This window comes from Dasypus novemcinctus, chromosome 17, assembly GCF_030445035.2.
Source record: "Dasypus novemcinctus isolate mDasNov1 chromosome 17, mDasNov1.1.hap2, whole genome shotgun sequence".
NCBI classification, from domain to species: domain Eukaryota; kingdom Metazoa; phylum Chordata; class Mammalia; order Cingulata; family Dasypodidae; genus Dasypus; species Dasypus novemcinctus.
The window spans coordinates 4,359,467-4,385,084 of NC_080689.1; the positions used below are offsets into that span (position 1 = coordinate 4,359,467).

General features: G+C 54.0%; 1 protein-coding gene across 5 annotated transcripts in view; it reads left to right on the top strand.

Moving 5' to 3' along the window:
• VWA3B (von Willebrand factor A domain containing 3B) overlaps positions 1–25,189 on the top strand; it is a 153,972-nt gene extending 128,783 nt beyond the window's left edge. For 2 of the 5 annotated variants that reach the window (XM_058278127.2, XM_058278129.1), the window contains 5 exons: positions 7,438–7,549; positions 12,412–12,536; positions 13,504–13,641; positions 16,626–16,726; positions 24,185–25,189. In XM_058278127.2, the coding sequence (XP_058134110.1) occupies positions 7,438–7,549; positions 12,412–12,536; positions 13,504–13,641; positions 16,626–16,726; positions 24,185–24,533 (825 nt within the window). In that variant the 3' untranslated portion in view covers positions 24,534–25,189. The remainder of the gene's footprint in view (positions 1–7,437; positions 7,550–12,411; positions 12,537–13,503; positions 13,642–16,625; positions 16,727–24,184) is intronic. The other 3 variants (XM_058278128.1, XM_058278130.2, XR_009181079.2) reach the window with 2 other exon arrangements.
• Positions 25,190–25,618: the final 429 nt, after the last annotated feature.

Consider the following 25,618-nt stretch of genomic DNA (forward strand, 5'->3'; position numbering starts at 1 on the left):
CGCAGGGCAAAGCGCCACAACTGGGGGTGGAGGGGGCAGTGCTGGCCCGGGGTGACCCTGCCTGGGGAGCGGGAACCGCACGGGGATCTGGTTCTCTCAAATCAAAGGTCCAATTCCACAGGGGCACGCCTTTACATCCCTCGAGTGTTTCACTTTCTTTCTTTTTTTATTAAAGAGGTTATAGAGTTACAGAAAATCATTGTAAGATACAGAGTTCCCATATACCAACCTATTATTAGGTTGGTGCAAAAGGAATTGTGGCTTCAGACGTGAATTTTAACTCATTGTAACTAGGCTCAAGCACATCTTTATTGATCAAAATAGGAACCATAGCAATCAACACATTTTTGCCAATGAGAAATGCTTGTTTATTCCTGTAGCGTAAAAGTCCATGCTTTGGGATTTGACGAACTCTTGGAAAGCATTTTCTGCATCCTGCTGGTTGCGGAAGTGTTTTCCCTGCAAAAAGCCGTTGAGGTGCTTGAAGAAGTGGTAGTCAGTTGACGAGAGGTCAGGTGAAAAGGCAAACGAGGCAACACTTTGTAGCCCACTTGGTTCAACTTTTGAAGCGTTGGTTGTGCTACGTGCTGTCGGGCATTGTCGTGGAGAATAATTGGGCCCTTTCTTTTGACCAATGCCAGCTGCAGGTGTTGCAGTTTTTAGTGCATCTCATCGATTTGCTGAGCATACTTCTCAGATGTCATAGTTTTGCCGAGATTCAGGAAGCTGTAGTGGATCAGACCTGCAGCCGACCACCAAACAGTGACCATGACTTTTTTGGGGGCAAGTTTGGCTTTGGGAAGTGCTTTGGAGCTTCTTCTTGGTCCAGCCACTGAGCTGGTCATCCCCGGTTGTCATATAAAATCTGCTTTTCATCACGTCACAATCCGATTGAGAAAATGGTTCATTGTTGCATAGAATAAGAGAAGACAACCCATCAAAATGATGTTGGGGCTGCACCATGGCCATTTGAGGATTGTGTGGTGCAGAACTCAGTGATTTGGATCAGGAAAGACATAAGTATTTAGAAACGGTGTGGTAGCAAGATTTTGAGCCAAGGACTTAGTTTTAGATGAGTTTTAGAAATGGGGTCTTTGCCCAAATATGGAAACACGTTGCTTGGTGTGTTAGTCAGCCAAAGGGGTACTGATGCAAAATATGAGAAATGGGTTGGTTTTTATAAAGGGTATTTATGTGGGGTAGGAGCTTACAGTTACCAGGCCCTAAAACATAAGTTACTTCCCTCACCGAAGTCTATTTTCCTGTGTTGGAGCAAGATGGCTGCCAATGTCTGTGAGGGTTCAGGCTTCCTGGGTTCCTCTGGGCTCAGCTCCTCTGTTTCCTCCACAAGACCAGCTGTAGACTATCAGGTGAACAGCTCTGTCTCTCTCCCTGCGGCTGCAGCTTCAGCATCAAACTCCAACATCAAAACTCCAAAATTAAAAGCCCTTGGGAAACAGACTTTGGCCCAGTGGTTAGGGCGTCCGTCTACCATATGGGAGGTCCGCGGTTCAAACCCCGGGCCTCCTTGACCCGTGTGGAGCTGGCCATGTGCAGTGCTGATGCACGCAAGGAGTGCAGTGCCACGCAAGGGTGTCCCCCGCGTGGGGGAGCCCCACGCGCAAGGAGTGCGCCCGTGAGGAAAGCCGCCCAGCGTGAAAAGAAAGAGCAGCCTGCCCAGGAATGGCGCCGCCCACACTTCCCGTGCCGCTGACGACAACAGAAGCGGACAAAGAAACAAGACGCAGCAAATAGACACAGAGAACAGACAACCAGGGGAGGGGGGGAAATTAAATAAATAAATAAATCTTTAAAAAAATAAATAAAAAAAAAAAAATTAAAAGCCCTCAACTCTGTCCTTTGCCATGCCTTTTATCTGTGAGTCCCCACCCACCAAGGGGTGAGGATTCAATGCCCTACTGGCACGAGAGGTTTACCTGATTACTTAATCAGGAATCAATGAATCCAATGTAATCTAATATGTCAGAAGAAAAGATCAGTTTGCAAAAATAATCCAACATTTCACCAATAATATCAAACTGCTATACATGGTAAATAGAATCTTCTAAAGCCTCACGTGTTTATTGCCTCCACTACCCACCAGTGCAAACCAGAGAGCATGACCTTGAAATTTAGTAATGAATGAAAGAAGGGGGCCACAGTTTTGGATCCTGCTCTCCATCACCTGGTAGTTGAGTTTGGCTAAGAATTTGGTTGAATTCTCTGAATTTTGTGACCAAGTCTAAATGGATTCCATGCTGCTATCAGTACCGCCCACATGACTCTCAATGTTCTAGCATGCAGTTATTCTCGTGTACCTAAGCCTAAAGATATGTTGGCATATTTCTTTGGAGCCAGCCTTTCTGTTCTCATTCTCTATCCCTTATATGACTCTCATCTCCAGGGATTTCTTTTTAAAACCCAGTGGTTTGTTTCTATTTTGTGTGGGTATAGGTTGTGGCAGGAAAGGAGCAGTGTTGTGGGATGTACTTTGGTGTGGGCTGTGCAGCATCTCTAAAGTCTTCAAGATTCAAAAACTGTAGGATATCATCTTTCTGGAACATTGTTGTCAAAATTCTGGCTGAAGGGATGGCTATCTGGCTGCCCTGGGAAGATGTCCTTCTGTCCTGGGAAGCCAGTTTCCGTGGGATGAATAGTCTCAACAAATGGTGCTAAGAAAACTGGATATCTACATGTAAAATAATGAAAATGGACCCCTGCCTCACACCACATTTTAAAATTAACTGGAAATGATCACCAACCTAAATACAAGATCTAAAATTATAAAATTCTTGGAAGAATCTTCACAACCATTATCCACAATAGCCAGGTGTCCACAAACAATGGAATATTATTCAGCCATGAAAAGGGATGAAGTTCTGTTACATGCTACAACAAAGATGAACCTTGAAAACATCCTAAATGAAATAAGCCAGGCAAGAAAGGACAGATATTACATGATTTCACTTACATGAAATAACTAGAATTTGCAAATTCTTAAAGACAGAAAGAGTAAGGTTCCCAGGGGTGTGGGGAGAGGGAGTGGGAATGGGACGCGACTGCCTAATGGTGCAGTGTTGGCCTATCTCCTCAGACAACTGCCCTAGTAGCTCAGATAGCAGACTCCCGCTTCTAATTGCAACCCACTTCCTTCGCCAACCGTCCAGAGCTAACCTGATATCTGCCCCCATCCCTAGTAACTGCTTACGGCAGCCAACCACAAGTCCGCCCATGCTTCTGCCAATCCCCTACCGCCCCGTTCCCCCCCACCCCCACCCGCCTCACCTCCTATATAACCCACTGTACTTCCTCAATAAATCGGACTTGCGCACAGACCTGGTCTCCGCGGCTCCTTCCTTCCCCTCGCCGTGCGTCCTCCACACCTGAGAGCCCCCAAGGTTGTCTGCCGCGACCTCGAACCCTGCTTTGGTGCGGCTCTCCTGACCCCTCCAGCTGCCCCCGTCAGGAAGAGACTATCCCGCAGTGCAGGGTCTCTCTTTGGGCTGATGGAAAAGTTTCAGTAATCAATGGTGATGAGGGTAGCACAACATCATGAATGTGATTAATGCCACTGAATTTTATGCTTGGGAGTGGTTGAGATGGGAAATTTTGTGTTGTATATATGTTACTGCAACTGAAAAAAAGACAATGACAATTATCTATAATATATAATTCTGGACTGGATCTAATAATGGAGGAGAACATGCCCAAAAGGACATTACATTGGGACAGTTGAAAAAAAAATTGAATATGGACTGTATGCTTTATGTCAACATTAAATTTCCTGAACTTGGTAATTTTATTTAATATGGTTACATAATCGAATATCCTTGATCTCAGGAAATGTGCATGAATGTATTAAGTGGTAAAGGAGCATGATGTGTGCAGCTTACTCTCAAATGTTTAGTAGTTAGGTAGATAGACAGACAGATGGACAGATAGATGGTCTACCCTACTGAGACCACAGCTCCACTCATCAGACAGGAAGATGCCTCTCCTTCAGTTTTGGCTCCTTCAGGCTCTTATTGGCAGCACTGCTGCCCCAGGCACTTGGACTGGGCCTGGGGCATGAGAAAAACAGAAAAGGAAATAAGGTAAATTTCTCCATTCTCTCTGGATATTAGGAGTTCCCTTTCCCATTCCTGAAGCCAGAACTAGAGAGCTTTTTCTAGAGCCCTCTCTGTTGCCCCTATGTGCCCATTTCTGGGTCTCAGGCTGCCATGAGATTAGGCCAAGGAATAGCAGATGGGGGAGAAATGATCAACTTGCCACCAGCTTGGAAGTGCTTTGAATTCGTCTTCTTCTTAAGTTAATTTGTTATTATTTGCTCTTCGGAATTCTTACGTAGATTTCACCCAGAAACAAAGCTCTATGTTTTATTTTTCTTCTCTAGTAATTGATTTAAATGTATTTTTAAACAGAAGATTGATAATTCAAAATAATAAGTATTCTGAATGATGAGCTAGAGACTCAGAAATTCAGTAACTTGCCAAAATTTCAGTCATAAAGAGGCAAGATTCACACTCATTTCTTACACCAGTGCCTACCAAATTATTTTTATCTCCAAAAGTGTCCTATTTGGCTAAGACTGTTGTCTGCCCATACCTCCCTTTCAAAAGAATAAATGGAAAGTTTGGAGAGGGGAGAGTTGTGGGGATAGGGTCTTTCTATCGATGATTGAGTCATCAAGCATAGAAAATAAGATTTCATGGTTAGTCTTTATAAATAGAAATGATACTACCAGTTTCTTCATGGAGTAGACACAGTCATGATGTTCACCCCAAATGTTAATTCATGTAGCCCCACCTGGAAATAGCAAAGCAGTCTTTTCATTTTCTTTGTCTACAACTTCCTGGGAGAGAAATCTTCCTTGAGAGATTATAAAAGGAGCTGGGTTTTGAAAGAAGTTTTGAGTAGTTATCTGGAGAAAAGGAGCCTGTTTATTATTTTTAAAGTTCTTTTTCTCTGTGTTCTTCCGATTGGATAATCTCTGTTGATTTGTCTTTAAGTACACTGTCTCTTTCCTCTTATCATATCAATTCTGCTATTGAGCCCTTCTGGAAATTATATTTTTATTTCTACAATTTCCTTTTTTTTCTTCTTTCTTATGGCTTCTGTTTCTCTGATGAAGATATCTATCATGCCATTCATTTCCAGAGTATTCATCTTTACCTAGTGGAATATGTTTATAGTTGCTGAGTTAAAGTCTTTGTCTAATCATTCCATAATCTAGGCCACCTCAGTGTTGAGATATATTGATTGTCTTTTATCTTGAAACTTTATCCAATTTTCCTGGTTCTTGGTATGTGGGTAATTTTGGATTGTATGATGGACATATTGAATATTATATTTTCAACTGAGTCTAGTTTAAATGCTTTGGAGAAGGTTGACTTTTTCTTTTCAATAAACCTGGTTACATTTAGATGGCATTTCTTTCTCACCATCTATGGTTCCTGTGCCAGTTCAGTTTTAAAATCCTATGCTGTGCCCTTTGAGTCTGCCCTGCGTATGTATCATTCAGGACTTAGCCAAGACGTGGGGAGTGACATCAATTGCAGGTAAGTCCTCAGAGCCTTTGCCTGGTGCCTTTGGGTCTTTTCTGTACATGTGCTACTCGGAGTGAGTCCATGCCTTTGGTCAATTAATATACAGAATTAGAACATCCTCTTTGCCAGCTCTTTCTTGATTAACTTTTAATTTTTATTGAAATACTTCTTACATATGGAAATAAACCAAATAATGTAGAAGAACTCATGAAATGGTAACAGTGTCACTTCCCTGCCTTCCCAGTCCTACTCCCCAGAGGGAATTTCTGGGAAGCTTTTTGTAGCAGTTTGATATGGTTAGGAATTCCAAAAATAGATATTGGATTATGTTTGTAATCTGGTCTGTACCTGGGCATGATTTTGTTTGATTGGGGATTTGATTGATTTTGTTATGATGGGCCATGTCATTAGGGTGTTGAGTCCCCACTCCTTGGTGGGTGGGTACTCACAGATAAAAGGCATGGCGAAGGACAGAGTTGAGGGTTTTTGATGTTGGAGTTTTGATGTTGGAGTTTGATGCTGAAGTCTTAAGCTGGAGCCCCAGGAAGTAAGCACACAGAGGAAAGAGAAGCAAGCCCTGGGAAGAGAGGACCTGAGCCAGGAGAAGAACACAGCAGAATAGAGACGGCTCCTTAGACATGGCAGAAACCCCAGGGAGAGATACAGCCATTTGCCTCATAGTCCATAGCTGACCTTGTGGAGAAAACAGAGACGCTGAATACAGAGGAACCCAGGAAGCCTGAGCCCTGGCAGACGTTGGCAGCCGTCTTGCTCCAACACGTGAAAATAGACTTTGATGAGGGAAGTAACTTATGCTTATGGCCTGGTATCTGTAAGCTCCTACCCCAAATAAATACCCTTTATAAAAACCAACCAGTTTCTGGTATTTTGCATGAGCACCCCTTTGACTAAAACACTTTTGTTTCTAGTTCTTCTGTCAAATATCCATTATTCCTCCATTTCTCAATTTATCATATTTAAACAATATTTTTTCTTGTATATGGAAAAGATGAGAATTTTTCTAACACCATTCCCCTCTCCTCCTCCTCCTAATATTTGACATTTATATTTTCTTTGGTTGCACTTATAACTTTTATACAATATACTTAGGACTCGATTTCTTGGTCTATCAAGTTTCATAATGTTCTTTAATCCTTCATGTTACAAAGTAGAGATATTTCTGTCAATGCCTTTTCTTTGCCTTTTGATTACTATCTTCCAAGACCAACGCTCATCAATGTCATGCTCTTTGCAAAGGTTGACATTTAAATTTCAAATTTAAAAATTTGAAATAAAAAAAATAGTTAAAATTTTAATTTAAGAAAACGCTTGCATTATCATGGCTTGCAAACATTGCTCAGTACTGGGCCAGTTCGTGGTTGAGGAGTACACATGCCCCTGGACAGGCCTGTATGATACCACGGCCAGTTGAGGACTGTTAGGGCCTTGGACAGAGTGATTTCTTATCCTTTTCTCTCCATTATGTACAGTTATGCTATGATTTAATTTGATTTATGTTAGAATCATTACTTTGGTATATGTTATTATTTGTTATCTGCTTTATTTTTTTAAGCCCATTCTTGAGCTCAGTTTGGAGACCACGTGGGGTTTCAGAACTAGAGATTTTTATTTCTTTTCTTTGAGGGGTTATCCAAATCTCCTTTCTCGTGGAGCTGGGTATACAAATGACCAGGGCAGAAACTGCCCTCACTGAGAGGTGGTTTAATTAACAAGAAGAGCGGGAAATCCAGACTCTGGAGGGGGCGAATGGTCCCTAGTTCCTCACAGGTGATCTTGAGTAGTCACAGAATCCCACACCACCCAGGACCTGTACCTTTCACAATCTGCCTTGATGCTTTCTCCTTAAACATTAATGTTTTATGTTTTTTAGCAGCAGAAACTGCAAGTAAATCCAACAAAGAAGGTCAAATCAAAAAAGCCAGATCCTCTCAGAGGCCAGAAAGTGATTGCAAGATGTGATGAAAATGGCTTTTATTTTCCAGGTAGGTATTTTCGTTTTGTAAGACTCTCTTGTTAATAATTTGATACTGAGGACCAGAGCTTCTCTGACTGAGTTTTCCCTACAGTTCTGACATTTCAGGAGCAGGACTGAGGTATTCCACTTCTCAAGTGAAGTGATGATGAGGTTTCTCTCTATATTTGTGGCAAAAATAGCCAGAAAACTTAATTTTATTCTCTCATTTCTTTAGTGAGCAAATTTTTATCACACACCTATCATGTTCCACATATTTAATATTCCCAAAGTGTTGGGCTAGTGTAGTGAACAGGCTAAAATTCATGTCTTCATGGCAGAATATACTGAGTCTCTTGTAGGCAGTGGGAAGTGACGTGGCCTTAAGGGAGCTGGTGGTAGAGAGAAGAGAGACGTGACGGGGTCTAAACTAGGAAAGGGGTAGGGGGAGCGGAGCAGAATGGGTGCATTGGCATAAACAGGATCTAGTGCATGGATGAGGGTGGGGGGGCGCAGCCCAGCACCAGGTCCCAGGCGGGCATGAACCACCGAGTGGGCCAGAGAGGGGTGGGGGTGGGCGGGGAGCCGATGAAGCGCATCTGGGACGGAGTGACATGCAGGCGCCTGTGAAGCCCCAGCAGAGGGGGTCGGAGGGGCCGGGCAGGGGGCCCAGGGTCCGAGGGGAAGTCTGTCTGCAGGGAAAGACTTCTGACACAGCAGCACAGCAGTCAGGGAATCAGGGGAAGGGTCTGGAGAGGGAACCCTGTGGTTTGTGAGGCAGAAGGTAATATGGCAGAGCACAGCTGGTCGTGGGCAGGTATTATGTTAATCACCTGTTAAAAGCATAACTCTCTATTCATTAACCTTAATTAAATCTTTATTACAAGGGAGGTGGTGAAAACGCAGTTGACCCGTTCGGTTTCCAGCAAGCCTGGAAGCAGAGCCGACAGCTGGAGCGTTTTGTTGTCTGCAGTTCGGCAGGTGTGCTTTGGAGGGGAGCGGAGGCCAGTGAACCTGGCTCGGCGGGCTCGAGCTGAGTGCGTCTGCCCGGCAGCACCCTTCTTGGAAGAGGACTGAGTGGTCCAGTAGTCTGGGGCTCAGATTCCCTGTGGGGGAGACTCTGATTTCCTGAACGGCGCCATGGAGAGCAATCCAAGGCTAACTTGGCCATTCTGAAAAGGACAGGGTTCCACACTGCTGGGGCAGAGCCCAGGAGGTGTTTGGTGGCCGGGCCTGGTGAAGCAGGTGGCTCAGGTGTCACCGGCACCCTCGGTGTGGGGAGAAGAGGCGAAAGCCCTGCGGCCGCCTCTCTGGGGGAGCAGAGGAAACCCGAGGGCTAGCCGGCCCCTGCCCGAGACCACCCCAGCGGCGCCCGGGGGCTTTGAGGGCAGTGCCACCCTCCAAACAGCAGCCCGGGAGCTGGCTTTCAGCGCTTTGGGGGCTGAGATCAAACACAAACGAATCTGTTTGAAGGAAATAAGCATTTAAATTCAAATTACCAGGAATTTTAATTAGTGGCTACTTAGCAAATATCGTCTCAGCCAAATTAAATGACAGTATGTGAGGTAGCTGGATATACTTAATTTTTGTATGGTTTCTCCTCCTACCCCCTCCAAAAAAGTTGGTGAGTTTTTCCTTTAATTGGGAATTTTAACTCTACCTTTATTAAAAAAACAACTTCAAGTTTACAAAATAGTTGTAATAATGCAGAGAACCCCTGTACACCTTTACACAGATTTACCAGTTTTACTGTTTTTTCACATTTATTCTCTTACACTTATTGTTTTATTTTCTCTCTCCTGCCCTCCGTCCCTCTGTCCTCCCATCTCTCTGTACACACACACACACACACACACACACACACACACACACACAAACACACTAGTTTTCCTGAACTTTCTGGGAGCATGTATAACATTTTTATGCCACTTCTCCCCAATACATCAGTGTTATATTTTCCAAGAACAAGGATATTTTCTTAATACAATACAGTAAAGTTTTAATTCAGGAAATTTAACATCGTGTAGTGCTTTTATCTCCTCCACGATCTCTATTTCCATTGTGTAAATTGTCCCAATAACAGCCTTCATAGAATTTTTCCTCTAACACCGGCCCCAATCCAGAGCCGTATGTTGCGTTTAATTAACTGGCTCTAAAGAATCCAGAATTAATTCTTCAGCCTCTCCTGTCGCCTCCTGAGATGTTGGCATTGCTTAAGGATAAGGCCGGTTATTTTATAGAATGTTCCTCCCTTGGGGCTGGATTAGATTCTGCTTGACCATTCCAGGCTGAAAACTGCCCCCTTACGTGCTGCCCGCTCTGGGCGTCGTGTCCCCAGGCACAGGCTGCACGTGGCCCCCATTCCTTACGTAAACCCACGTCATCTGGTCACCGTGAGGTACCACGCCGAGCCCCCCGCCCAGAGGAGAGCCCCCGTCCTCTCCTGAGGAGGCTAGAGGTGCTTCCTGTTCACAGAAGCTTAGAAGGCACCAAGTCCAAGAGGCCAAACGCAGCCCAGCGGGCGAGGAAGGAAAGCCCTGTGAGCGGAGGGACGAGCGCGAGGGAAACGGGTGCGGGCACCCAGCGGCGGGGGGCGGGCACCCAGCGGCGGGGGGGCGGGCACCCAGCGGCGGGGGGGCGGGGGGCACTGCTCCGGGCGGCAGGGCTGCGGCCTCAGGAGGAGGTGGAGCGCCGCAGGTTCTCAGCCAGAGGAGGCCCAGGCCCGCCGAGGAGGGCGAGGAGGGCGACCCTTCCCCACAGGAACCCGTGCTGCCGCTCGGGCCGTTTCACCCGGCCCCTGGCCCCTGGCCGCCGAGGAAGGCCGTGGTTTTGCCAAGGGGGTCGACAGGGACGCGGTCCCCCTTCCCCTGCCTGGGAGCAGGAGGGCCCTCCGGCCGAGTGGGGGCCAGGGCGATGGCCAAGGCCCGGGGGCCTCCCAAGGAGAAAGCCCCAAGAAGCTGCCCAGCGCAGCGTGTCCCAGCTGCAGAGCCCAGGGCCTGGCCAAGTCCCAGAGGGCGTTCAGGGCGGGGGACACGGTCTCCCCTCTCTGGGGCCGAGGACGGGGAAAGCTGTAGCGCAGGCGAAAAGCCAAAAACGGGAAGCTGATGTTGAATCAGGACATAAGGAATGGTAGCAATTCCCTAACAGGAGGAGCCGGCACAGAAGCTGAGCGGTCACTGGGCAGGCGGTCGGGGCCCTCCAGCCCCCCCGAGCACCTCCAGAGCACCCCCAGCCCCCCAGAACACCTCCAGAGCACCCCCAGCCCTCAGAGCACCCCCAACCCCAGAGCACCTCCAGACCCCCCAGAGCACCCCCAGCCCTCAGAGCACCCCCAACCCCAGAGCACCTCCAGACCCCCCGGAACACCCCCAGCCCCCCCAGAGCACCTCCAGCCCCCCCGGAGCACCTCCAGCCCACCCCCCAGGACACCTCTGCCAGGGAGCGAGTTGAGGCAGGTTGCAAGTTAAACGAAAGAAGCGGCACTGGTTTCTGGATGTGGACAAAAGCCCTCATCTATGGAGATTGCACAAAGAGGAAAACAGGGTTGAGGAAACTAAGCGGAGGCTGTAGAAACACACCCCGAAGTCTGGGTCTAGTGATGAGAGCAGGGGTCGGCAACCCCCCCTGTCGGCGGCCACGCAGCAGACGCCCGCGGCTCCGCAGGCCTGCCGCCCCGCCGCGGCTGCTCGAGCCCACGCGGGAAGAGAGCAGGTTCAAGAGCGGCGTCCACCTGCCCCCAAGGCTAGGCGCTCGAGAAGGCTCCCGCTGGCTCACCTGGCGGCGCAGACCCTCACCACCGCGCCTGGGCAGGGCGAGCGGGGCTCGAAAGCGTGTGCGACGTGAGCCTTCTCTTTTCAAGTAGGAGCGTGATTAGTGGAGCTTAATCACCGCCAGCGTAGGAATTCTTTGTAAAAAGTATTTTCTTCTTCTGATTACAAGGGTAAGCTCAGCTTATGGTAGAAAGTGTGCAAGTAATGTGTAAAGAATATTTAAAACCCAAGTTTTAGACCAATATGAAACCGTGCACACAGTGGAAAGCAGGATTTTGTGCGCTTAAGAGGGTTTTGTTTCTTGACCACTTAAAGTAAGAGACATGGACTCAAGGTGAAAGTCACCAGCTGTCCCTTGCCAAGGTGAGTGCAAGAGGTGGGCGGGAGTGCCACTCGCCCGCTTCAGACAAGTGCGGCTTGTGTGTGTGTTTTCAGCGCCGCGTGGCCATCACTGCATGGGAAATGTTCTTATCAGTTTCATGGCCCCTAATCAGGATCACTTTCCAATGGAAAAACAGATTTCAAGTACCGTAAATGACACAAAAAACTCATGTCAGCCCAAGTAACGGTTTTTCCCATCACGATGATTTCTTTGTGTCACTAACAGATAAACCTCGTGCCTGCTGTTTTTCTCTTTTCCTTCGCGGTTGCGTGGTTTAGGGAAGTCGTTTGGTATGTTGAGCCTAGTTACCTCTCGCTTGTCTAATGCCAGACGAAAACCTGATCTTGAAGGAGCTCATATTTCCTTCTTTACTTTCACAGTTTAGCAACGTCTGTTTTCTGACTAAGTGTCGTAGAAGTGAATATGGCAAAGGGGGGCGTCAGCGGGCCGGGGGGTGGAGTCCAGGACAGGATGTTTGTTTCTAGGCACAGCGTCCCTTTGAGGACAGATGCTGGCGTGCTTCAGGAACGAACTCCTGCGCGCTCTCTTGGCTCCCCCTCTCGGTGGCTGCTCCGGACCTCACGCCGGGTTCAGCCGCCTTGAGCGGCTCAACCCGAGCGCGTGACACGGTCTCAGCTCGTGTCTGCTGGAGAAACCACAGGGACAGAGCCGAAGGGCAGGGCCGAGCGAGGGAGCGGGCACTGCGTGTCCTCACGTCCCGTTCTCTTTGCTTCCTCCCAGGAGTCGTGAAGAAGTGTCTGAGCCCCACCCACGCCCTGGTGGGCTTCAGGTATGGAGACACCAAGGTCGTGCCCACCTCGTTCATCACGCCCGTGGGGGGCGCCATGCCGTGCCCGCTGCTCCAGGTACCGCCCGCCCGCTGCCCACCCCGCCCCCCCCAGCGGGGCCTCCACTGAGCTCCGCTTGGATGGGGAGCGCAGGGCCCTGCTCCGTGACCCACTGCCCGGCGGTTTTCTTGTGCGTGACCCTTGCTCTCCCCGTCCCGTAGCCCACAGCGGTGCCAACTTGCTCGCGTGGCACCTCGCGGTCCCTGTGGGTTCACGAACAGTAGGTGGCTGGAGTGGGAATTGCCCCGAGCTGCTGGGGCTCTTGCAACGGTCACCGCTGCTGGGTACCAGGGCAGAGGAGCCTCCCCCGACCACGGCAGCTGGGAGGTGGTGCACGGCCAGCCAAGGGCGCCCGCCCAGGTGAGCGGGCCCGAGTGTGCCCGCCCAGGTGAGCCACCTGAGGGCGCCCGCCCAGGTGAGCCGGCTGAGTGCCCTTGCGAGGTGAGCTGGCCAAGGGCACTTGCCCAGGTGAGCTGCCTGAGGGCGTCTGCTCAGGTGAGTCAAGCCCGAGTGCGCTCCCACCTGTGCGTGAAGTCTGCCACCTCCACCGCTGTCATTTCTCAACATATGTGAGCAGGAGGCCAAGCCCTGGGGAGACAGGCCTGCGGGTCCCCCTGCCGGCCCCGTGACCCACCTGGGCCCCGATCTCCTGACAGTAGAGCCCCAACGATGACAGACGCCCAGGGCCTCTGCGATGCCCACTCTCAAGGCTTTCTTCCTGTAGAAATTTCCAGACCTCTCACCACTTTGGTTGACGGTTCCCTGAACCCTTTTCCAAAGTCCTGCTAAAATGGGGATTCCCCAAGTAAGACGGCAGTGGTGGCCCGGTGTCCAGGGACACCTGCTGTGCTCCCCAGGCTGCGGAAGAAAGCGCTCGAGGCGCGGCGCTGGAGCGGGAGCGCGTCTTGGGGGGTTAGGCCGACGTTAATGTTGTCTGAAAGAGCTGGAAGGGGGACAGTCGCTGGAAAAGCGTTCTTACCCGCAGGTCGGAGATTACGTGTTTGCCAAAATCGTGATTCCTGAAGGATTTGACTTCTACGTCCCCGCCATTGTCATAGCGCTTCCGAGCCAGGATGACGAGGCAGATAAATTCTACACCGTCCTGAAGTGTAACAACCGGAGAGTAAGTAGGCCCCACCTGGGGCTTCCTGCCCGAGGACAGGTGCGAGCTCCGTCCTGCCACCGCCAGGTGTCCTAGCGGGCTCGCTGCTCCCTGCTCCCGGCTCTGCCCTTGGCGAGAGCTCTGGGCCCCCCGCTCCTCCAGTCGGCGCTCCTCGCGCCCTCCTCCCGCCTGGTGCCAGGAGCTGCTGGGGCTGCCCTCCCCGGGCTCCGCGCACCGACGCTCTGCGCCTCTGCAGAGGGACCTCCCTTCTGTTCCTCGGGGCTGCAGCTGTGGGTCCTCCCGGCCGCGCCCAGCCCTCCCCGTCTCTGCCCCCCACCGGTCCCCCAGCCCGCCCCATCTCTGCCCCCCAACCATCCCCCAGCCCACCCTGCCTCTGCCCCTTGCGCATCCCCCAGCCTGCCCCATGTCTGCCCCCTGCCTGTCCCCCAGCCCACCCCATCTCTGCCCCCCGCCCGTCCCCCAGCCCACCCCGTCTCTGCCCCCCACCTGTCGCCCAGCCTGCCCCATCTCTGCTCCCCTCCTGTCTCCCTCCATCTCTGCCTCCCCCTGCCCTTACCCCACTCCTCCCCATCTCTGCCCCCCGTCTCCCTCCATCCCTGCCCTGGCCCTGTCTCCCTGTGCCGCGGGCAGCCCCTGCTCCTGCCTGAGCTCTGATGGGTGATTCCACCCGGCCTCCCTCCCAGCTCCCTCCAGGCAAGCCCCCGGCTTCTCAAACGCAGCCTCTCCCTGTCGCCTCCGCCTCCTGCCTCCACCCCCACCCGGGAGCTCCCCGGGGGCCAGGGCTGTGCCCTGGGAGGGGGGCGGGAGCTGAAGTGCAGCCGTGGGAGGAAAAGGACCGTCTGAGTCCACAGAGCGCTTCCCCCGGCTGCCCCTCTGCGTCATCGCCTATGACAGGCGGGTAGTGACACATGGATATAAAATAGCAATCCTGCAGGGTACCTGCGAGGCTTAGAGAAAACATGTGAAACAAATGCCCCTTTGTGCCCGACACGGGTGATTAGGTGGTAGCAGGTGCGACAGCAGCCGCCATCGTTACCAGCCTCATTCCGGAATCTTCCTTCTTGTGCAGAACCCGTGGCCCGTGGGTCGAGTTCCTCACCTCCCCATTCACTAACTCGCCCAGCAAGGGCGCGTTAGGCACCTGCGTCTTCTACTGGCCCGTTTGTCGCTTCTGTTGACGTGGGGGAGCTCTGGGTCTTCGAGACAGGAATTCTGGCTAACGCGCTGCCAATAGTCTCCCTTGCCTTTAATTTTAAAACGGAAGCTTTGTGGCTGGAGAAGCTTTACCCTCTTGTCCACTATGAATCGTCCTTCCTGTGTTTTGTCGTGGAGCTCCTTCCTTACACCAACGTGGGCATTTTGCTTGAGCTCAGCCTCCAGAGAGTGGAAGGAGGGCTGCCTCCTCAGCAGTGGCTGTTTCAGTCTTCCCCTGAGCTTCCCTCCCCATCTCCTTCCCATGGACGACTCCTCACCTCACTGCGACTCCCTGCCGAGACCCCTCCCGGGCTCCCCTCCCCCACTCGCTCCCCTCCCCCACCCTCGCTCCCGCCAAGCCCCCCATTCCCTAAAGGCAGGGCTGTCTTATTCATCTCTGTGTCCCCAGCACAGCCCCTGGTGAAGAGAAGGTTCTCACAGTTATTTCTTAAGTACTTGAATGAAGGACATTGTAAAAGAAAATCAGCATTGTTTTGGTGGCCCACTCAATACACCTGGAAACAAACGGACACGCACATCCAGGGAATGTAACGGCCCCTCCCTTCACGAAGCTCTTCCCCGGCGCAGGTGCCGAGCCGAGCACTCCACGGGCCTCGCGGCGCAGCGAGCGCTGGCGTTACCCCCGTTCTCAGATAAGGAAACTGAGGCCGAGAGGTTAAGCCACACACCTGGCCGGCAATGGAGCAGGGGTCCGAACCCGCTGCCTAGGACACAGAATAAAAATATCCAGGAAACTCGTGGCCGCAGCAGGAGGCGTTTCCATCAGGAGAGGGCCCAGGATGAAGCCCGTGGGGCCGTGGCCTCGCAGCGTGGCCAGCGTGGCCGGGTCGGCGGGGAAGGGGACGTCTCCTCCCCCCAGGGCAGGGCCGCGGATGAAGCGGCATCTCCTGGAGCTGCTTGGGCGCCGGACGAGCAGCGGTGACAAGGCCACTGCTGGGCAAGGGTGTGCCCAGGGTGTGGGAGAGGAGGTTGCCATCAAGCCCAGACCCCCGAGGAACCGCCTCGGAACCCCGGGAGGACGCGGGTTTACCCACCGGGCAGCGCGGCCCCTGGACATGGGCGTGGCACAGGAAGGGGACGGGTACCGAGGACAGTTCCAACAGCGATTCTAGAAGACCCCTGAGGCCGAAGGTGGTGCATTCAGCAGAGGTTATCGTGGTCCAGGAGATAGATGGCCAGGGCTGGAATAAAGACAGAAGGGGGAGCAGATGCAGCTCAAGCAGTTGGGTGCCTGCCTACCACATGGGAGGTCCCGGGTTCAGGTCCCAGTGCCTTCTAAAGAAAATGAGCAAGCACTGCACCCACTGCAACAAGCAGACGCCTGCACCCACTGCAAGGAACTAGATGCCACATGGCATCAATGAGCAGATGCTTAAATGAGCAGAGGCCACGAGCCAGCAGACGCCACAGCCCACGGGGAATGGGTGTGGCTCAGGCCGTTGGGCACTTGCCTCTCACGTGGGAGGTCACAGGTTCAGGCGAGCAAACAAGTAGAAAGATGCGCAAACCATTGGGTGGGGGGGTAAATAAAAAAATGAAGTAAATAAAATTTTTTTTTTTAAAAAAGAGGGGAATGTGGTTAGATGAGGGTACATGCATGCTTGGGGGCATCTGGATGCCCCTGGCCATTGACACAGAGTACGGAGAGAGGACAGGGAGGCCCCACACTGCTCCTCGCTCTCACATGGGCGCCGACCTCAGGTGAAATGATGTCTGAACTGTGGGTGTGTTCCATTTAAACTGAGCCACCTCTCTCGGTCTCATTACAGGAATTTTGCCCCCGGAGTGCACTCATCAAGATCAGCCAGAACAAGTATGCTCTTTCTTGCTCTCACATAAAGTCACCCCCAGTTCAGGAGGACCCAAAAATGTAAGTGTACCCAACTTTTTACCCCCCAAATGTTTTGTGTCTTTGTACCTTTAATCTGTTCCCAAGTTGGCACCCGCGACTGCTAAGCACCTGAGAAGGAAACCAGAGGGAAGGACTCCTTAAAACACACTTCTGTGGTTCTTCTTGCATATTGTTTTTACAGTGACTTTATTCCTAAAAAGTCAGAACTGGCCGCAGCACAGATGGCCTTCAAAGTTGTTGATGAAATGAACTGTGATACGTTTGTACGTAAAGAGAAGTGGCCTCTGGATAAATGCAACCTGCATGACAGGGGAGGGAATTATGCTGAGTGAAAAGTGCCCATCTTAATAGGCTATATTTTATGATTTATATAATATTCTCAAAATGGCAAAATTATAGAGATGGAGAACAGATCAACGGTTATCAGAGATGGAGGGACCTGGTGTTTTTAGGCTCATCTGATCTGTCTCAGAGCCAACATGGTTTTCCTGACCCTTCCAAAACACATCCAATCTGGCATGAACCTGAAGGAACTGTTTTATTTGTAGAGATTCAAGGAAAGCTTTAGAAGCCTTCTAACTATAAAACAAAGGTTGGAATAAGTTGCAGTTAGAGTCCGTCAACCACCTGCGTCCTGCTGGCTGTGGGGGGCTCGCCGTGGCCAGGTGAGTCTGGGGGCGGGGCCTGAGAGGCAGGTAGCTTCCCGGGACTGCGGGGGGAGAGCACATTTTCACCCGTGGCACTGGGGATCGTGAGACGCTGAAGAGGTGAGCCAGAGCGAAGGCAGCCAGGGAACGCCGGGCCTGGGGTCGGCGGGGAGATAAACCCAGCTGCAGGCAGCAAAGGCTTATTTGGGGTCTTAGAATGCCAGTTCGGGGGGCACAGATTCAGGCAGCAGCCCTGGCGAGGGTTTTTAAAGAAAAAGAAGGAGGCGTGAGTCCTGTGGCTGGTGGCTATCTGGGTGCTCCGGCGTCCTCGGGTGAGCAAGTGCACGGGGCCTTGTCTCACTGGCTGCTGCCAGGTCCTGAGGCCCCAGGGTTTGAGGGCGCCGCTGCGCCAGCCTCCACGTTCTTGGGCGGTTCGTGCCCCTGCTGAGAAGTGCCCGAGAGGAACCTCCGGAAGGACCGCCCACTCCACTTCATCTCATAGCTGTGGTCACTTTTTTTTTTTTTTAGATTTTTAAATTATTTAAAATTTATTTCTCTCCCTCCCCGCCCCACCCCAGTTGTCTGCTCTCTGTGTCCATTCGCTGTGTGTTCTTCTGTGTCCGCTTGTATTCTTGTCAGTAACACTGGGATACTGCATCTCTTTTTTGTTGCGTCATCTTGCTATGCCAGCTCTCTGTGTGTGCGGCACCACTCCTGGGCAGGCTGCACTTTTTTTTTTTTAATGCTGGGCAGCTCTCCTTACAGGGCACACTCCTTGCACGTGGGGCTCCCCTAGGCGGGGGACACCCCTGCGTGGCAGGGCACTCCTTGTGCGCATCAGCACTGCACATGGGCCAGCTCCACATGGGTCAGGAGGCCCAGGGTTTGAACCCTGGACCTCGCATGTGGTAGGCAGACGCTCCATCCGTTGAGCCAAATCTGCTTCCCCTGTAGTCACTCTTTTTACCCCGAGTCCAAGGGGCCCCAGCGGGCGTCTAGGTTGGCATCACCTTCCAGGGGTCCAAAGGAGGCGAGGGCGGATTCCCAGCAAGGCTTGGGGAAGGGCCCCAGCAGCGCCTGGGCTGCCCTTTGGACGCAGCGCTCACTCTCCCGCTGGGGAGCGGGGGCGGGCAAGACGGCCGTGCGCTTGAGGACCTTGGCCCTGCTCAGTCCCTGTGGGGGAAGTGGCTGAGGAAGACGTGGACGTCGGGTCCCTTCTACTTGGCGACGGACGGGGTGTGCACAGAGGCTGTTGGGGCAGAGAGAAGCGCAAGAGGAAGCCAGAGGCGGCTTCAGATTTCCATGGTTCAGCCAAGGGCAGAAGAAACCGGAGGGAAATGGTTCCTTGGAAATGGGGAGCGCCGTACCTGCCAAGCCCTCTGTTTCCAGGTGTAGCCAGCCTTCGCGGGGCCGGCCGTCCTGGCCCTCGGGCCCAAGGGGACAGCAGGCAGGCAGAAAGAGACCCCCTGGGCGGTGTGCATTCATAGCCACTGCTCCTGCCTTGCAGGCAGGGTCGGGTGACAGCCCCTCTGACCCCAGCTGCAGGGCCGAGGGCGCAGGACCTCTCGAAAAACTACCCGATTGGGAAGCAGACTTGGCCCAGTGGTTAGGGCGTCCGTCTACCACATGGGAGGTCTGCGGTTCAAACCCCGGGCCTCCTTGACCCGTGTGCAGCTGGCCCATGTGCAGTGCTGATGCGCGCAAGGAGTGCTTGTATGCAGGGGTGTCCCCCACGTAGGGGAGCCCCACGCACAAGGAGTGCTCCCCACAAGGAGAGCCGCCCAGCACGAAAGAAAGTGCAGCCTGCCCAGGAATGGTGCCGCACACACGGAGCGCTGACACAGCAAAATGACGCAACAACAACAACAACAAAAAAAAAAAACACACAGATTCCCGGTGCCGCTGATAAGGATAGAAGCGGTCACAGAAGAACACACAGCGAATGCACACAGAAAGCAGACAACTGAGGGTGGGGAGGGAAGGGGAGAGAAATAAATAAAAAATAAATCTTTAAAAGAAAAAAAGAAAAACTACCTGAGAAACAAACAAAGGGCAGTGATGTCAGTGATCTGAGTTCCACAGCGCGACGTCTTAGGTGTGATTGTTGAAACTACACGATACAGCCCTTCATCCTTTACCTGGATTACTATTGCATTTCGTTTAAATTGAGTTAAGCTCAAAATTCTACTCCAGCAATCTGATACCCGAGTTACAGTACGTCGTAAAGGAACTCAAAGAGCTATGTCCAGGAATTGACCGTTTTCATGAAACTCAACAGTACGTAATTAGAACTGAACCTCAACTCCTCCTGCTTTGAGAAAAGCCCTTAATCCATCTCCGTCTTGCTGGCACCCAGGCCGTAGCTAAGCCCTTGCTGTCAGTCGGCGGCTCCGGCTCCGGGGCGTCCACGGTGGCTCCACCACCTGCCGAGTGCAGCAGCGCCGAGGTTGTCCCTGTTCTCTGTCTAGATGCTTCTCCACTTGCAGGAGACTGCGCTCAATCCCCCCAGCACAGGTCGTATTCAACCTGCTAAATTCAGCTTAATCTGCCTCTTTCTATGATCAGGGCTAGAACCAGCACTCAAAGAAAGGCATGGGTCTTCTTTGTGTCTGTCTACACTGGGATTTCCTTCACGCCAGGAGCTCTGTCTCACCCCCTTTGTAAAGCAGGTCCTTTAGAGCTCCTCGGGCTGCTCCTCAGGGAGTGTCCACACCATCATCCCAAATACGACCATTTCAGAACCAGAGCCCCGGCGCTTTCCTCGGGAGCTCCTGAGGAAACGTGCTGTGCGTCGTATCTCCAGCAGGGCACACGTGGCTGGATTTCACCTTGAGTGTCACTGGCTGAAGCCGTCGTTTGGAGGGGGTCAGACATGGGCTGCGTGGCCGGGAGGACGGGGAGCCCCAGGGGCCGCGCCTCCGCCGCCCTGTTTTTTCCCTCCTGGGCCTCGGCTTCGGGGTGACAGCGGCTGCTCTGCAGCCCTCAGCTGGCTCCCGGCCCAGGGTGCAGAGCAGGCAGGAAGGAAGGGCTCAGGGGCGGAGGGGCCTGGGGTTGACCGGGTGCAGGCAAAGCTGACGGACGTCTTCTAGTTTAACTCCAAATCTGATACCCAAATGGTTTGTGAAGACTTCAGGCGAGGTTGGCTTGCAAAACACAGCACCTATGCAGCGAGCCCGAATGGCCGGTGCCTAAGAGCAGGAAGTGGCTTGCGTGTCCCTGCACTGGCAGCGGGACGCGGTGGGGGGCTGGTCCTGTGTGGATGGTTCCCGGACACCACGGCTGGCGGGAGAGGGGGTGAGCGCGTCTTCTCCTCCTGGCCCCCTCCCAGCGGGGCCCGCAAGCCCTTCCCTACATTTAGAAACGCAGCCTCAGAGTCGTCTCTTTTGAGAGAAAAGCTTCCCTCCCCGGCTACAGCTTTGTGCGTCCAGAGGAGGCACGTGTGCCCTGCCCTTTGTGATCTTCTCGGTAACTGTGAGGGGAGTGGAAAGAAGCCCCCAGCGGGCACCCTTACCCCTTTCCTGGGTGGGGGCTCGCAGCCCAGCTCTTCCCTGGCACCCAGCAGGGGCCTCGGACACATCAGAAGGCTGCGGCCTCTGGCTGCAAAGGGAAAGCGTGTCTGGGGGTCTGGCATGAGGGGGGCTGGCACGGGGGAGTGCCTGGTGGGGGTTGATGTGGTGGGGGCTGGCACAGGTGGGCTGGTGGGGTGGCTGGCACAGGGGGAGCCTGGCACGGAGGCTGATGCAGGGGGCACTGGCACAGGGAGACTGGTGCTGGGGGGGCCTGGCGCTGGGGGGCTAGCACAGGTGGGCTGGTGCAGGGGGCTGACACGGGGCGCCTGGTGCATGGGGCTGATGCAGGGGGGGCTGGCACAGGGGGTGCCTGGCGCGGGGGGGCTGGCACAGGGAGCCTCGCGCTGGGGGGGGCTGGCATGGAAGGGGCTGGCTGCTGGGGGGCCTGGCACGGGTGGGCTGGCACGGGGGGCTGGCACAGGAGGTGCCTGGTGTGTGAGGCTGGCCAGGGCAGGCTGGCATGGGAGGGGCTGACTGCTGGGGGGGCTGGCATGGGGAGCCTGGCGCTGGGGGGGGCTGGCATGGGAGGGGCTGGCTGCTGGGGGGCCTGGCACGGGTGGGCTGGCACGGGGGGCTGGCACAGGAGGTGCCTGGTGTGTGAGGCTGGCCAGGGGGGGCTGGCGTGGGAGGGGCTGGCCAGGGGGGGCCGGCGCGGGTGGGCTAGCATGGGGGGCTGGCACAGGAGGCGCCTGGTGCATGAGGCTGGCCCAGGGGGCCTGGTGCAGGGGGCTGGTGCTCCAGCCTCTGGCTTCTCCAGCGAGGGAAGCGCCTTTCCCAGGCCCCGGAGGGCATGCTGCCCCGGGGAGTCCCGGGCAGGTCGGAGCTGAATGCGGGCACCTGGGGCTCCCTCCTGCAGGGGCAGCTCGGGCAGGTCACCCCGAGGCTCTGGTTAGGCTGAGGCCAAAGGTGACTCTTTGAGGAGACTCGTTTTAGAGCAAACACCGCGCCGGGCCCGCCAGCCAGGACGCGCCTCCTGTCCTCCAGGGAGCCGGGCGTGCGGGGGGAGGACGCCGTGGGGGCTGCCCCTGCCGCTGGGTCGTGCCCTGCGCTGAGGATGTGCAGGGGAGGAGACAGCCGCCCCCGACCTCACGCTTCACCTGGGGCTTGTCCGGCTCTGCCGTCGCCGTCCAGTTCCTATTTGGCAAAGCGCTGGCCCCCCACCGGCTCGCCCTCCTGTGAGCAGTTTGGTAATTTTCCGTGAGGCCGTTTGGCTTGGGAGCCTCGTCCCATGGGAACTGTCACCCCAGGCTGCTGCACGCTCCTCCCGCTCCATGCAGGGTGGCCTCTGCTGTCCCCCTGGCAGCCGGTCCTTGAGTGGGCACCCGGGACGTGGTGACAGGGCGTCAGCTCCTCTGGCCTCACGCCTCGCTCCTGACCGCTCTCCCTCGGAGCAGCTGTGCCCTGGGGGGTCATCGAGCTGGGAATGTCATCAGCAACCTCTGTCCCTTCTGGCCAGGTGAGGGGCCCCAGTTCCTGTGCTGGAGCAAAGCCCTGAAGGGCCTGTCAGTCAGCAGTGACCTTGGCTGGGCATTTCCTGCCCATCCAGAGGGACAAAGGCCACTGGCCTTGTCCAGAGTGGATACAGTGCCCCTTTCCAGAAAGAATATGGTAGAGCCCTTGGGGATGCGTGGACACAGCTGGGCTGGTGCAGGCTCCCCTCATCCGTTTCTTCATGAGGCATCTACCCGGTGCCCCCCAGTAGGTCCTTCCGTCCTTCTGTGCACCGGCAGCCATGCTGACATGGAGACACGAAGGCGGAGGAGCCTCTTGGCCTCTGATGGCCAACAAGGTCAAGGGACACTGACCATGCTTGTTCAAGCATGGAGTGGGTGCAGGGCTCTTCCTTCCCAGACCGGAAATGCCTTTTCCAAAGTCAGCGAAGGCCCAGCCAGATCCCCTCCAGTGCACACACGAACACGCGCACCCAGCCAGGCCCCTCCCAGCACAAGCACACACATTGGGCCCGTTTGTCCTATAATTCAACCAAATCTGTGGCCTGGCCTGCAGACAGACGCCCAGCTGAGCTCGGCTTTGGCAGGAGAACCGGCCAGAGGAGCCAGGACAGTCCTGCCCGGGGGTGCTGGCCCAGAAGCTCCCTGGCTGGGAGTCAGGAGCACGGCCGCCTGCCCCTCCTTAGGGGGACTTGGGTCCAGCAAGAGCAAGTGCGCGTGGCATGGCTGTCCCAGGAGCGTGGGTGCGCGTGGCATGGCTGTCCCAGGAGCGTGGGTGTGCATGGCGTGGCTGTCGCGGCAGCATGAGTGCACGAGGCGGGTCTCTCACAGCAGCAGCGAGTGCGCGTGGTGGGCCTCTCACAGGAGTGTGAGTGCGCGTGGCAGGGCTGTCTCAGGAGCGTGAGTGCACTAGGCGGGGCTCTCACAGCAGCAGCGAGTGCACGTGGCAGGGTTGTCCCAGCAGCAGCGTGCAGACGCTCACACCTTCCCACCCCCTGCCCAGTGTCCCACAAGAGGACGTTTCCTGATGAAATAGCATTCTGAAGGGTAAAATACGGTGGCTGATCCGTGCCTCCTGAATTGAGGTAAAGGCTTTTCCTTGATCAAAATCCCTGTCTGCTTTTAATTTTAATCATATGACAACTTGTTTTATTCTAAAAATAATGAACATTTAGTGTAATTTAGAAATTTTAAGCAAGCAAAAATATATAGAAAAATCATCCATAATTCTACATTTTAAAAGTCATCACCATTTGGGGACCCAACGTAGCTCAGTAGCTGAGCACCAGCTTCCCACATACGAGGTCCCGGGTTCAATCCCCGGGCCCAGTACCTACAAAAAAAAATAGTAAGGTAATCACCACTTATATTTTGGTATATAACCTTCCAGAGTGTCTTGTGTGCCATGTCGATTCTCATTTTTCTTCAAAATAAAAATCTTTATTGTCATTTTATGTGACACTTGCAAAAAAGTCGTTTAAATGTGGAAACGGTCGACCGTTCTGCTAGAATCCTTTTCCCAGAGGCAACTTGTAAGTCGGAGGCACAGGTTTCTAGCCTTCATTGTGCATTCACAGTCTCAGTGACAAAATGAAGGCGGGCGTCCTGCTGCAACTGTCCCCACTTGAGAATACGTCATGTGGACCTCTCCACGCGTTACATGTCTGTCGTGGCGCCGCTGCCCGCCAGAGGCACTCCCTGCCCAAGGGCTGGCCTAGGGCCACTTCCAGGGGTCCCGTGTCCTGCCCGGGGGCTGCCGTGAGCCACCCCTGGGCCGCCGCACCCCAACAGCCCCGCCATCTCTCCTAGGCAGGAACCCGACGCCGCGGGCTCGCCCGTCCTGACCCGGCCACCCAGAGACGCGGATGCCGGCGCCGGGAGGGAGCTGCGGCAGGGGACCCCCCGGAAGAAGCAGCGCTCCCGGAGGCTGCCCCCGCAGGAGCAGGGGTTCTCGGACTCAGACAGCAGCTCCCTCAGCACCAGGTCCCAGGAGTCCTGCCCCCAGAGGCACCCCCAGCCCAAGGCAGGGGCCGGGCGCCGCCGCACGTCACCGGAAGAGCCCGAGGTCGCCGTCAAGAGCAGCGCGCGGGAGACCACCCCCCAGTTTCCTGGCCAGTTTAGGTCCCAGTACGGCCGAACGTCTAACACCTCCCAGTAACGCTGGCACTCACGTCCCCGGCGAGGCCCCCGGCCCGCGGTCACACCGCCGCTCAGACACCCCCTCGTCCTCGCAGAGCCACCTGCCGCGGCCAGGGCCGGGGTGCCGCTGAGAAACCTGCGGGCGGGCCAGGGCAGCCCGCGGGGAGGCCAGCGGTCCTGGGGCTGCCCGGGCCTTGCCGCTCGCCCCGCAGAGCCAGCCACCGAGGTAAGCCCACCCGCCCCTGCCCGCAGGGCGCCCGCGGTGGGGCCTGGCCCTGCCTGACCTCTCCTGGCCCCGTTTTATTTCCTTACCTTCGCAAAACCGCGCTCCCGGTCAGCTCCCCTCCCGGCCAGCTTTGAACCTGACGCCCTGTCCTGAGTTTCCCGTTTGCTCAAAGCCGGTGGGCTCTGGGCTCGCAGCCCACGCCCTGCTGGCTACAGTCACGTTTGAAGGGACCGGCCCGTCTGACCCAGGATGTGTCACCCACTGTTAGGGCTGAGCTTAAGACCTGGTAACTTGTCTGAGATGAGCAGAACTGAGCATTTCCTATTTCTGTCATTTTCTGGAACGGTTTACTGCACCTTCTCTAATTCCTGTTGTCTTGTAGTCTTTTGTAGGTACCTGCAGTTGAGCATGGAACCAGAATAAAAACTCTTACTTAGAAACGTCTAAAACTGCTGGGTTGGTTGGTGTTATTTTCTTTGAACACAGTTTACCCATGATACAGAAAAGTGTCCGTTTCTGTTGAAGCTTCTCTAATGTCAAATATGAAACAGCCCCCTCAAAGTCCCTCATTCTAATCAGGGACAGCCCTGGGGCTAGATAATATGGAACAGATTATTAATAAGAAAATATCGGGAATATTCTGTTGAGGGGAGGAGGCAAGATGGCAGCTGAGTGAACTTCCCGGTTACTAGCTCCTGGGGGGAATTGGCTGGGAGGCGTTGGAGACTCTTTGGGACTGGGCTGTTTCGGGATTTTTCCTGGTCCGGAGGTGTCTGGACATCGATTTGGAGGGAAGGTAACAGAGAGGATCCATCTGTGAAATATACACGGAGATCCCAGCTACGTGTGGAGGATTCCCTCCTTGGGTAGGCAGAGCC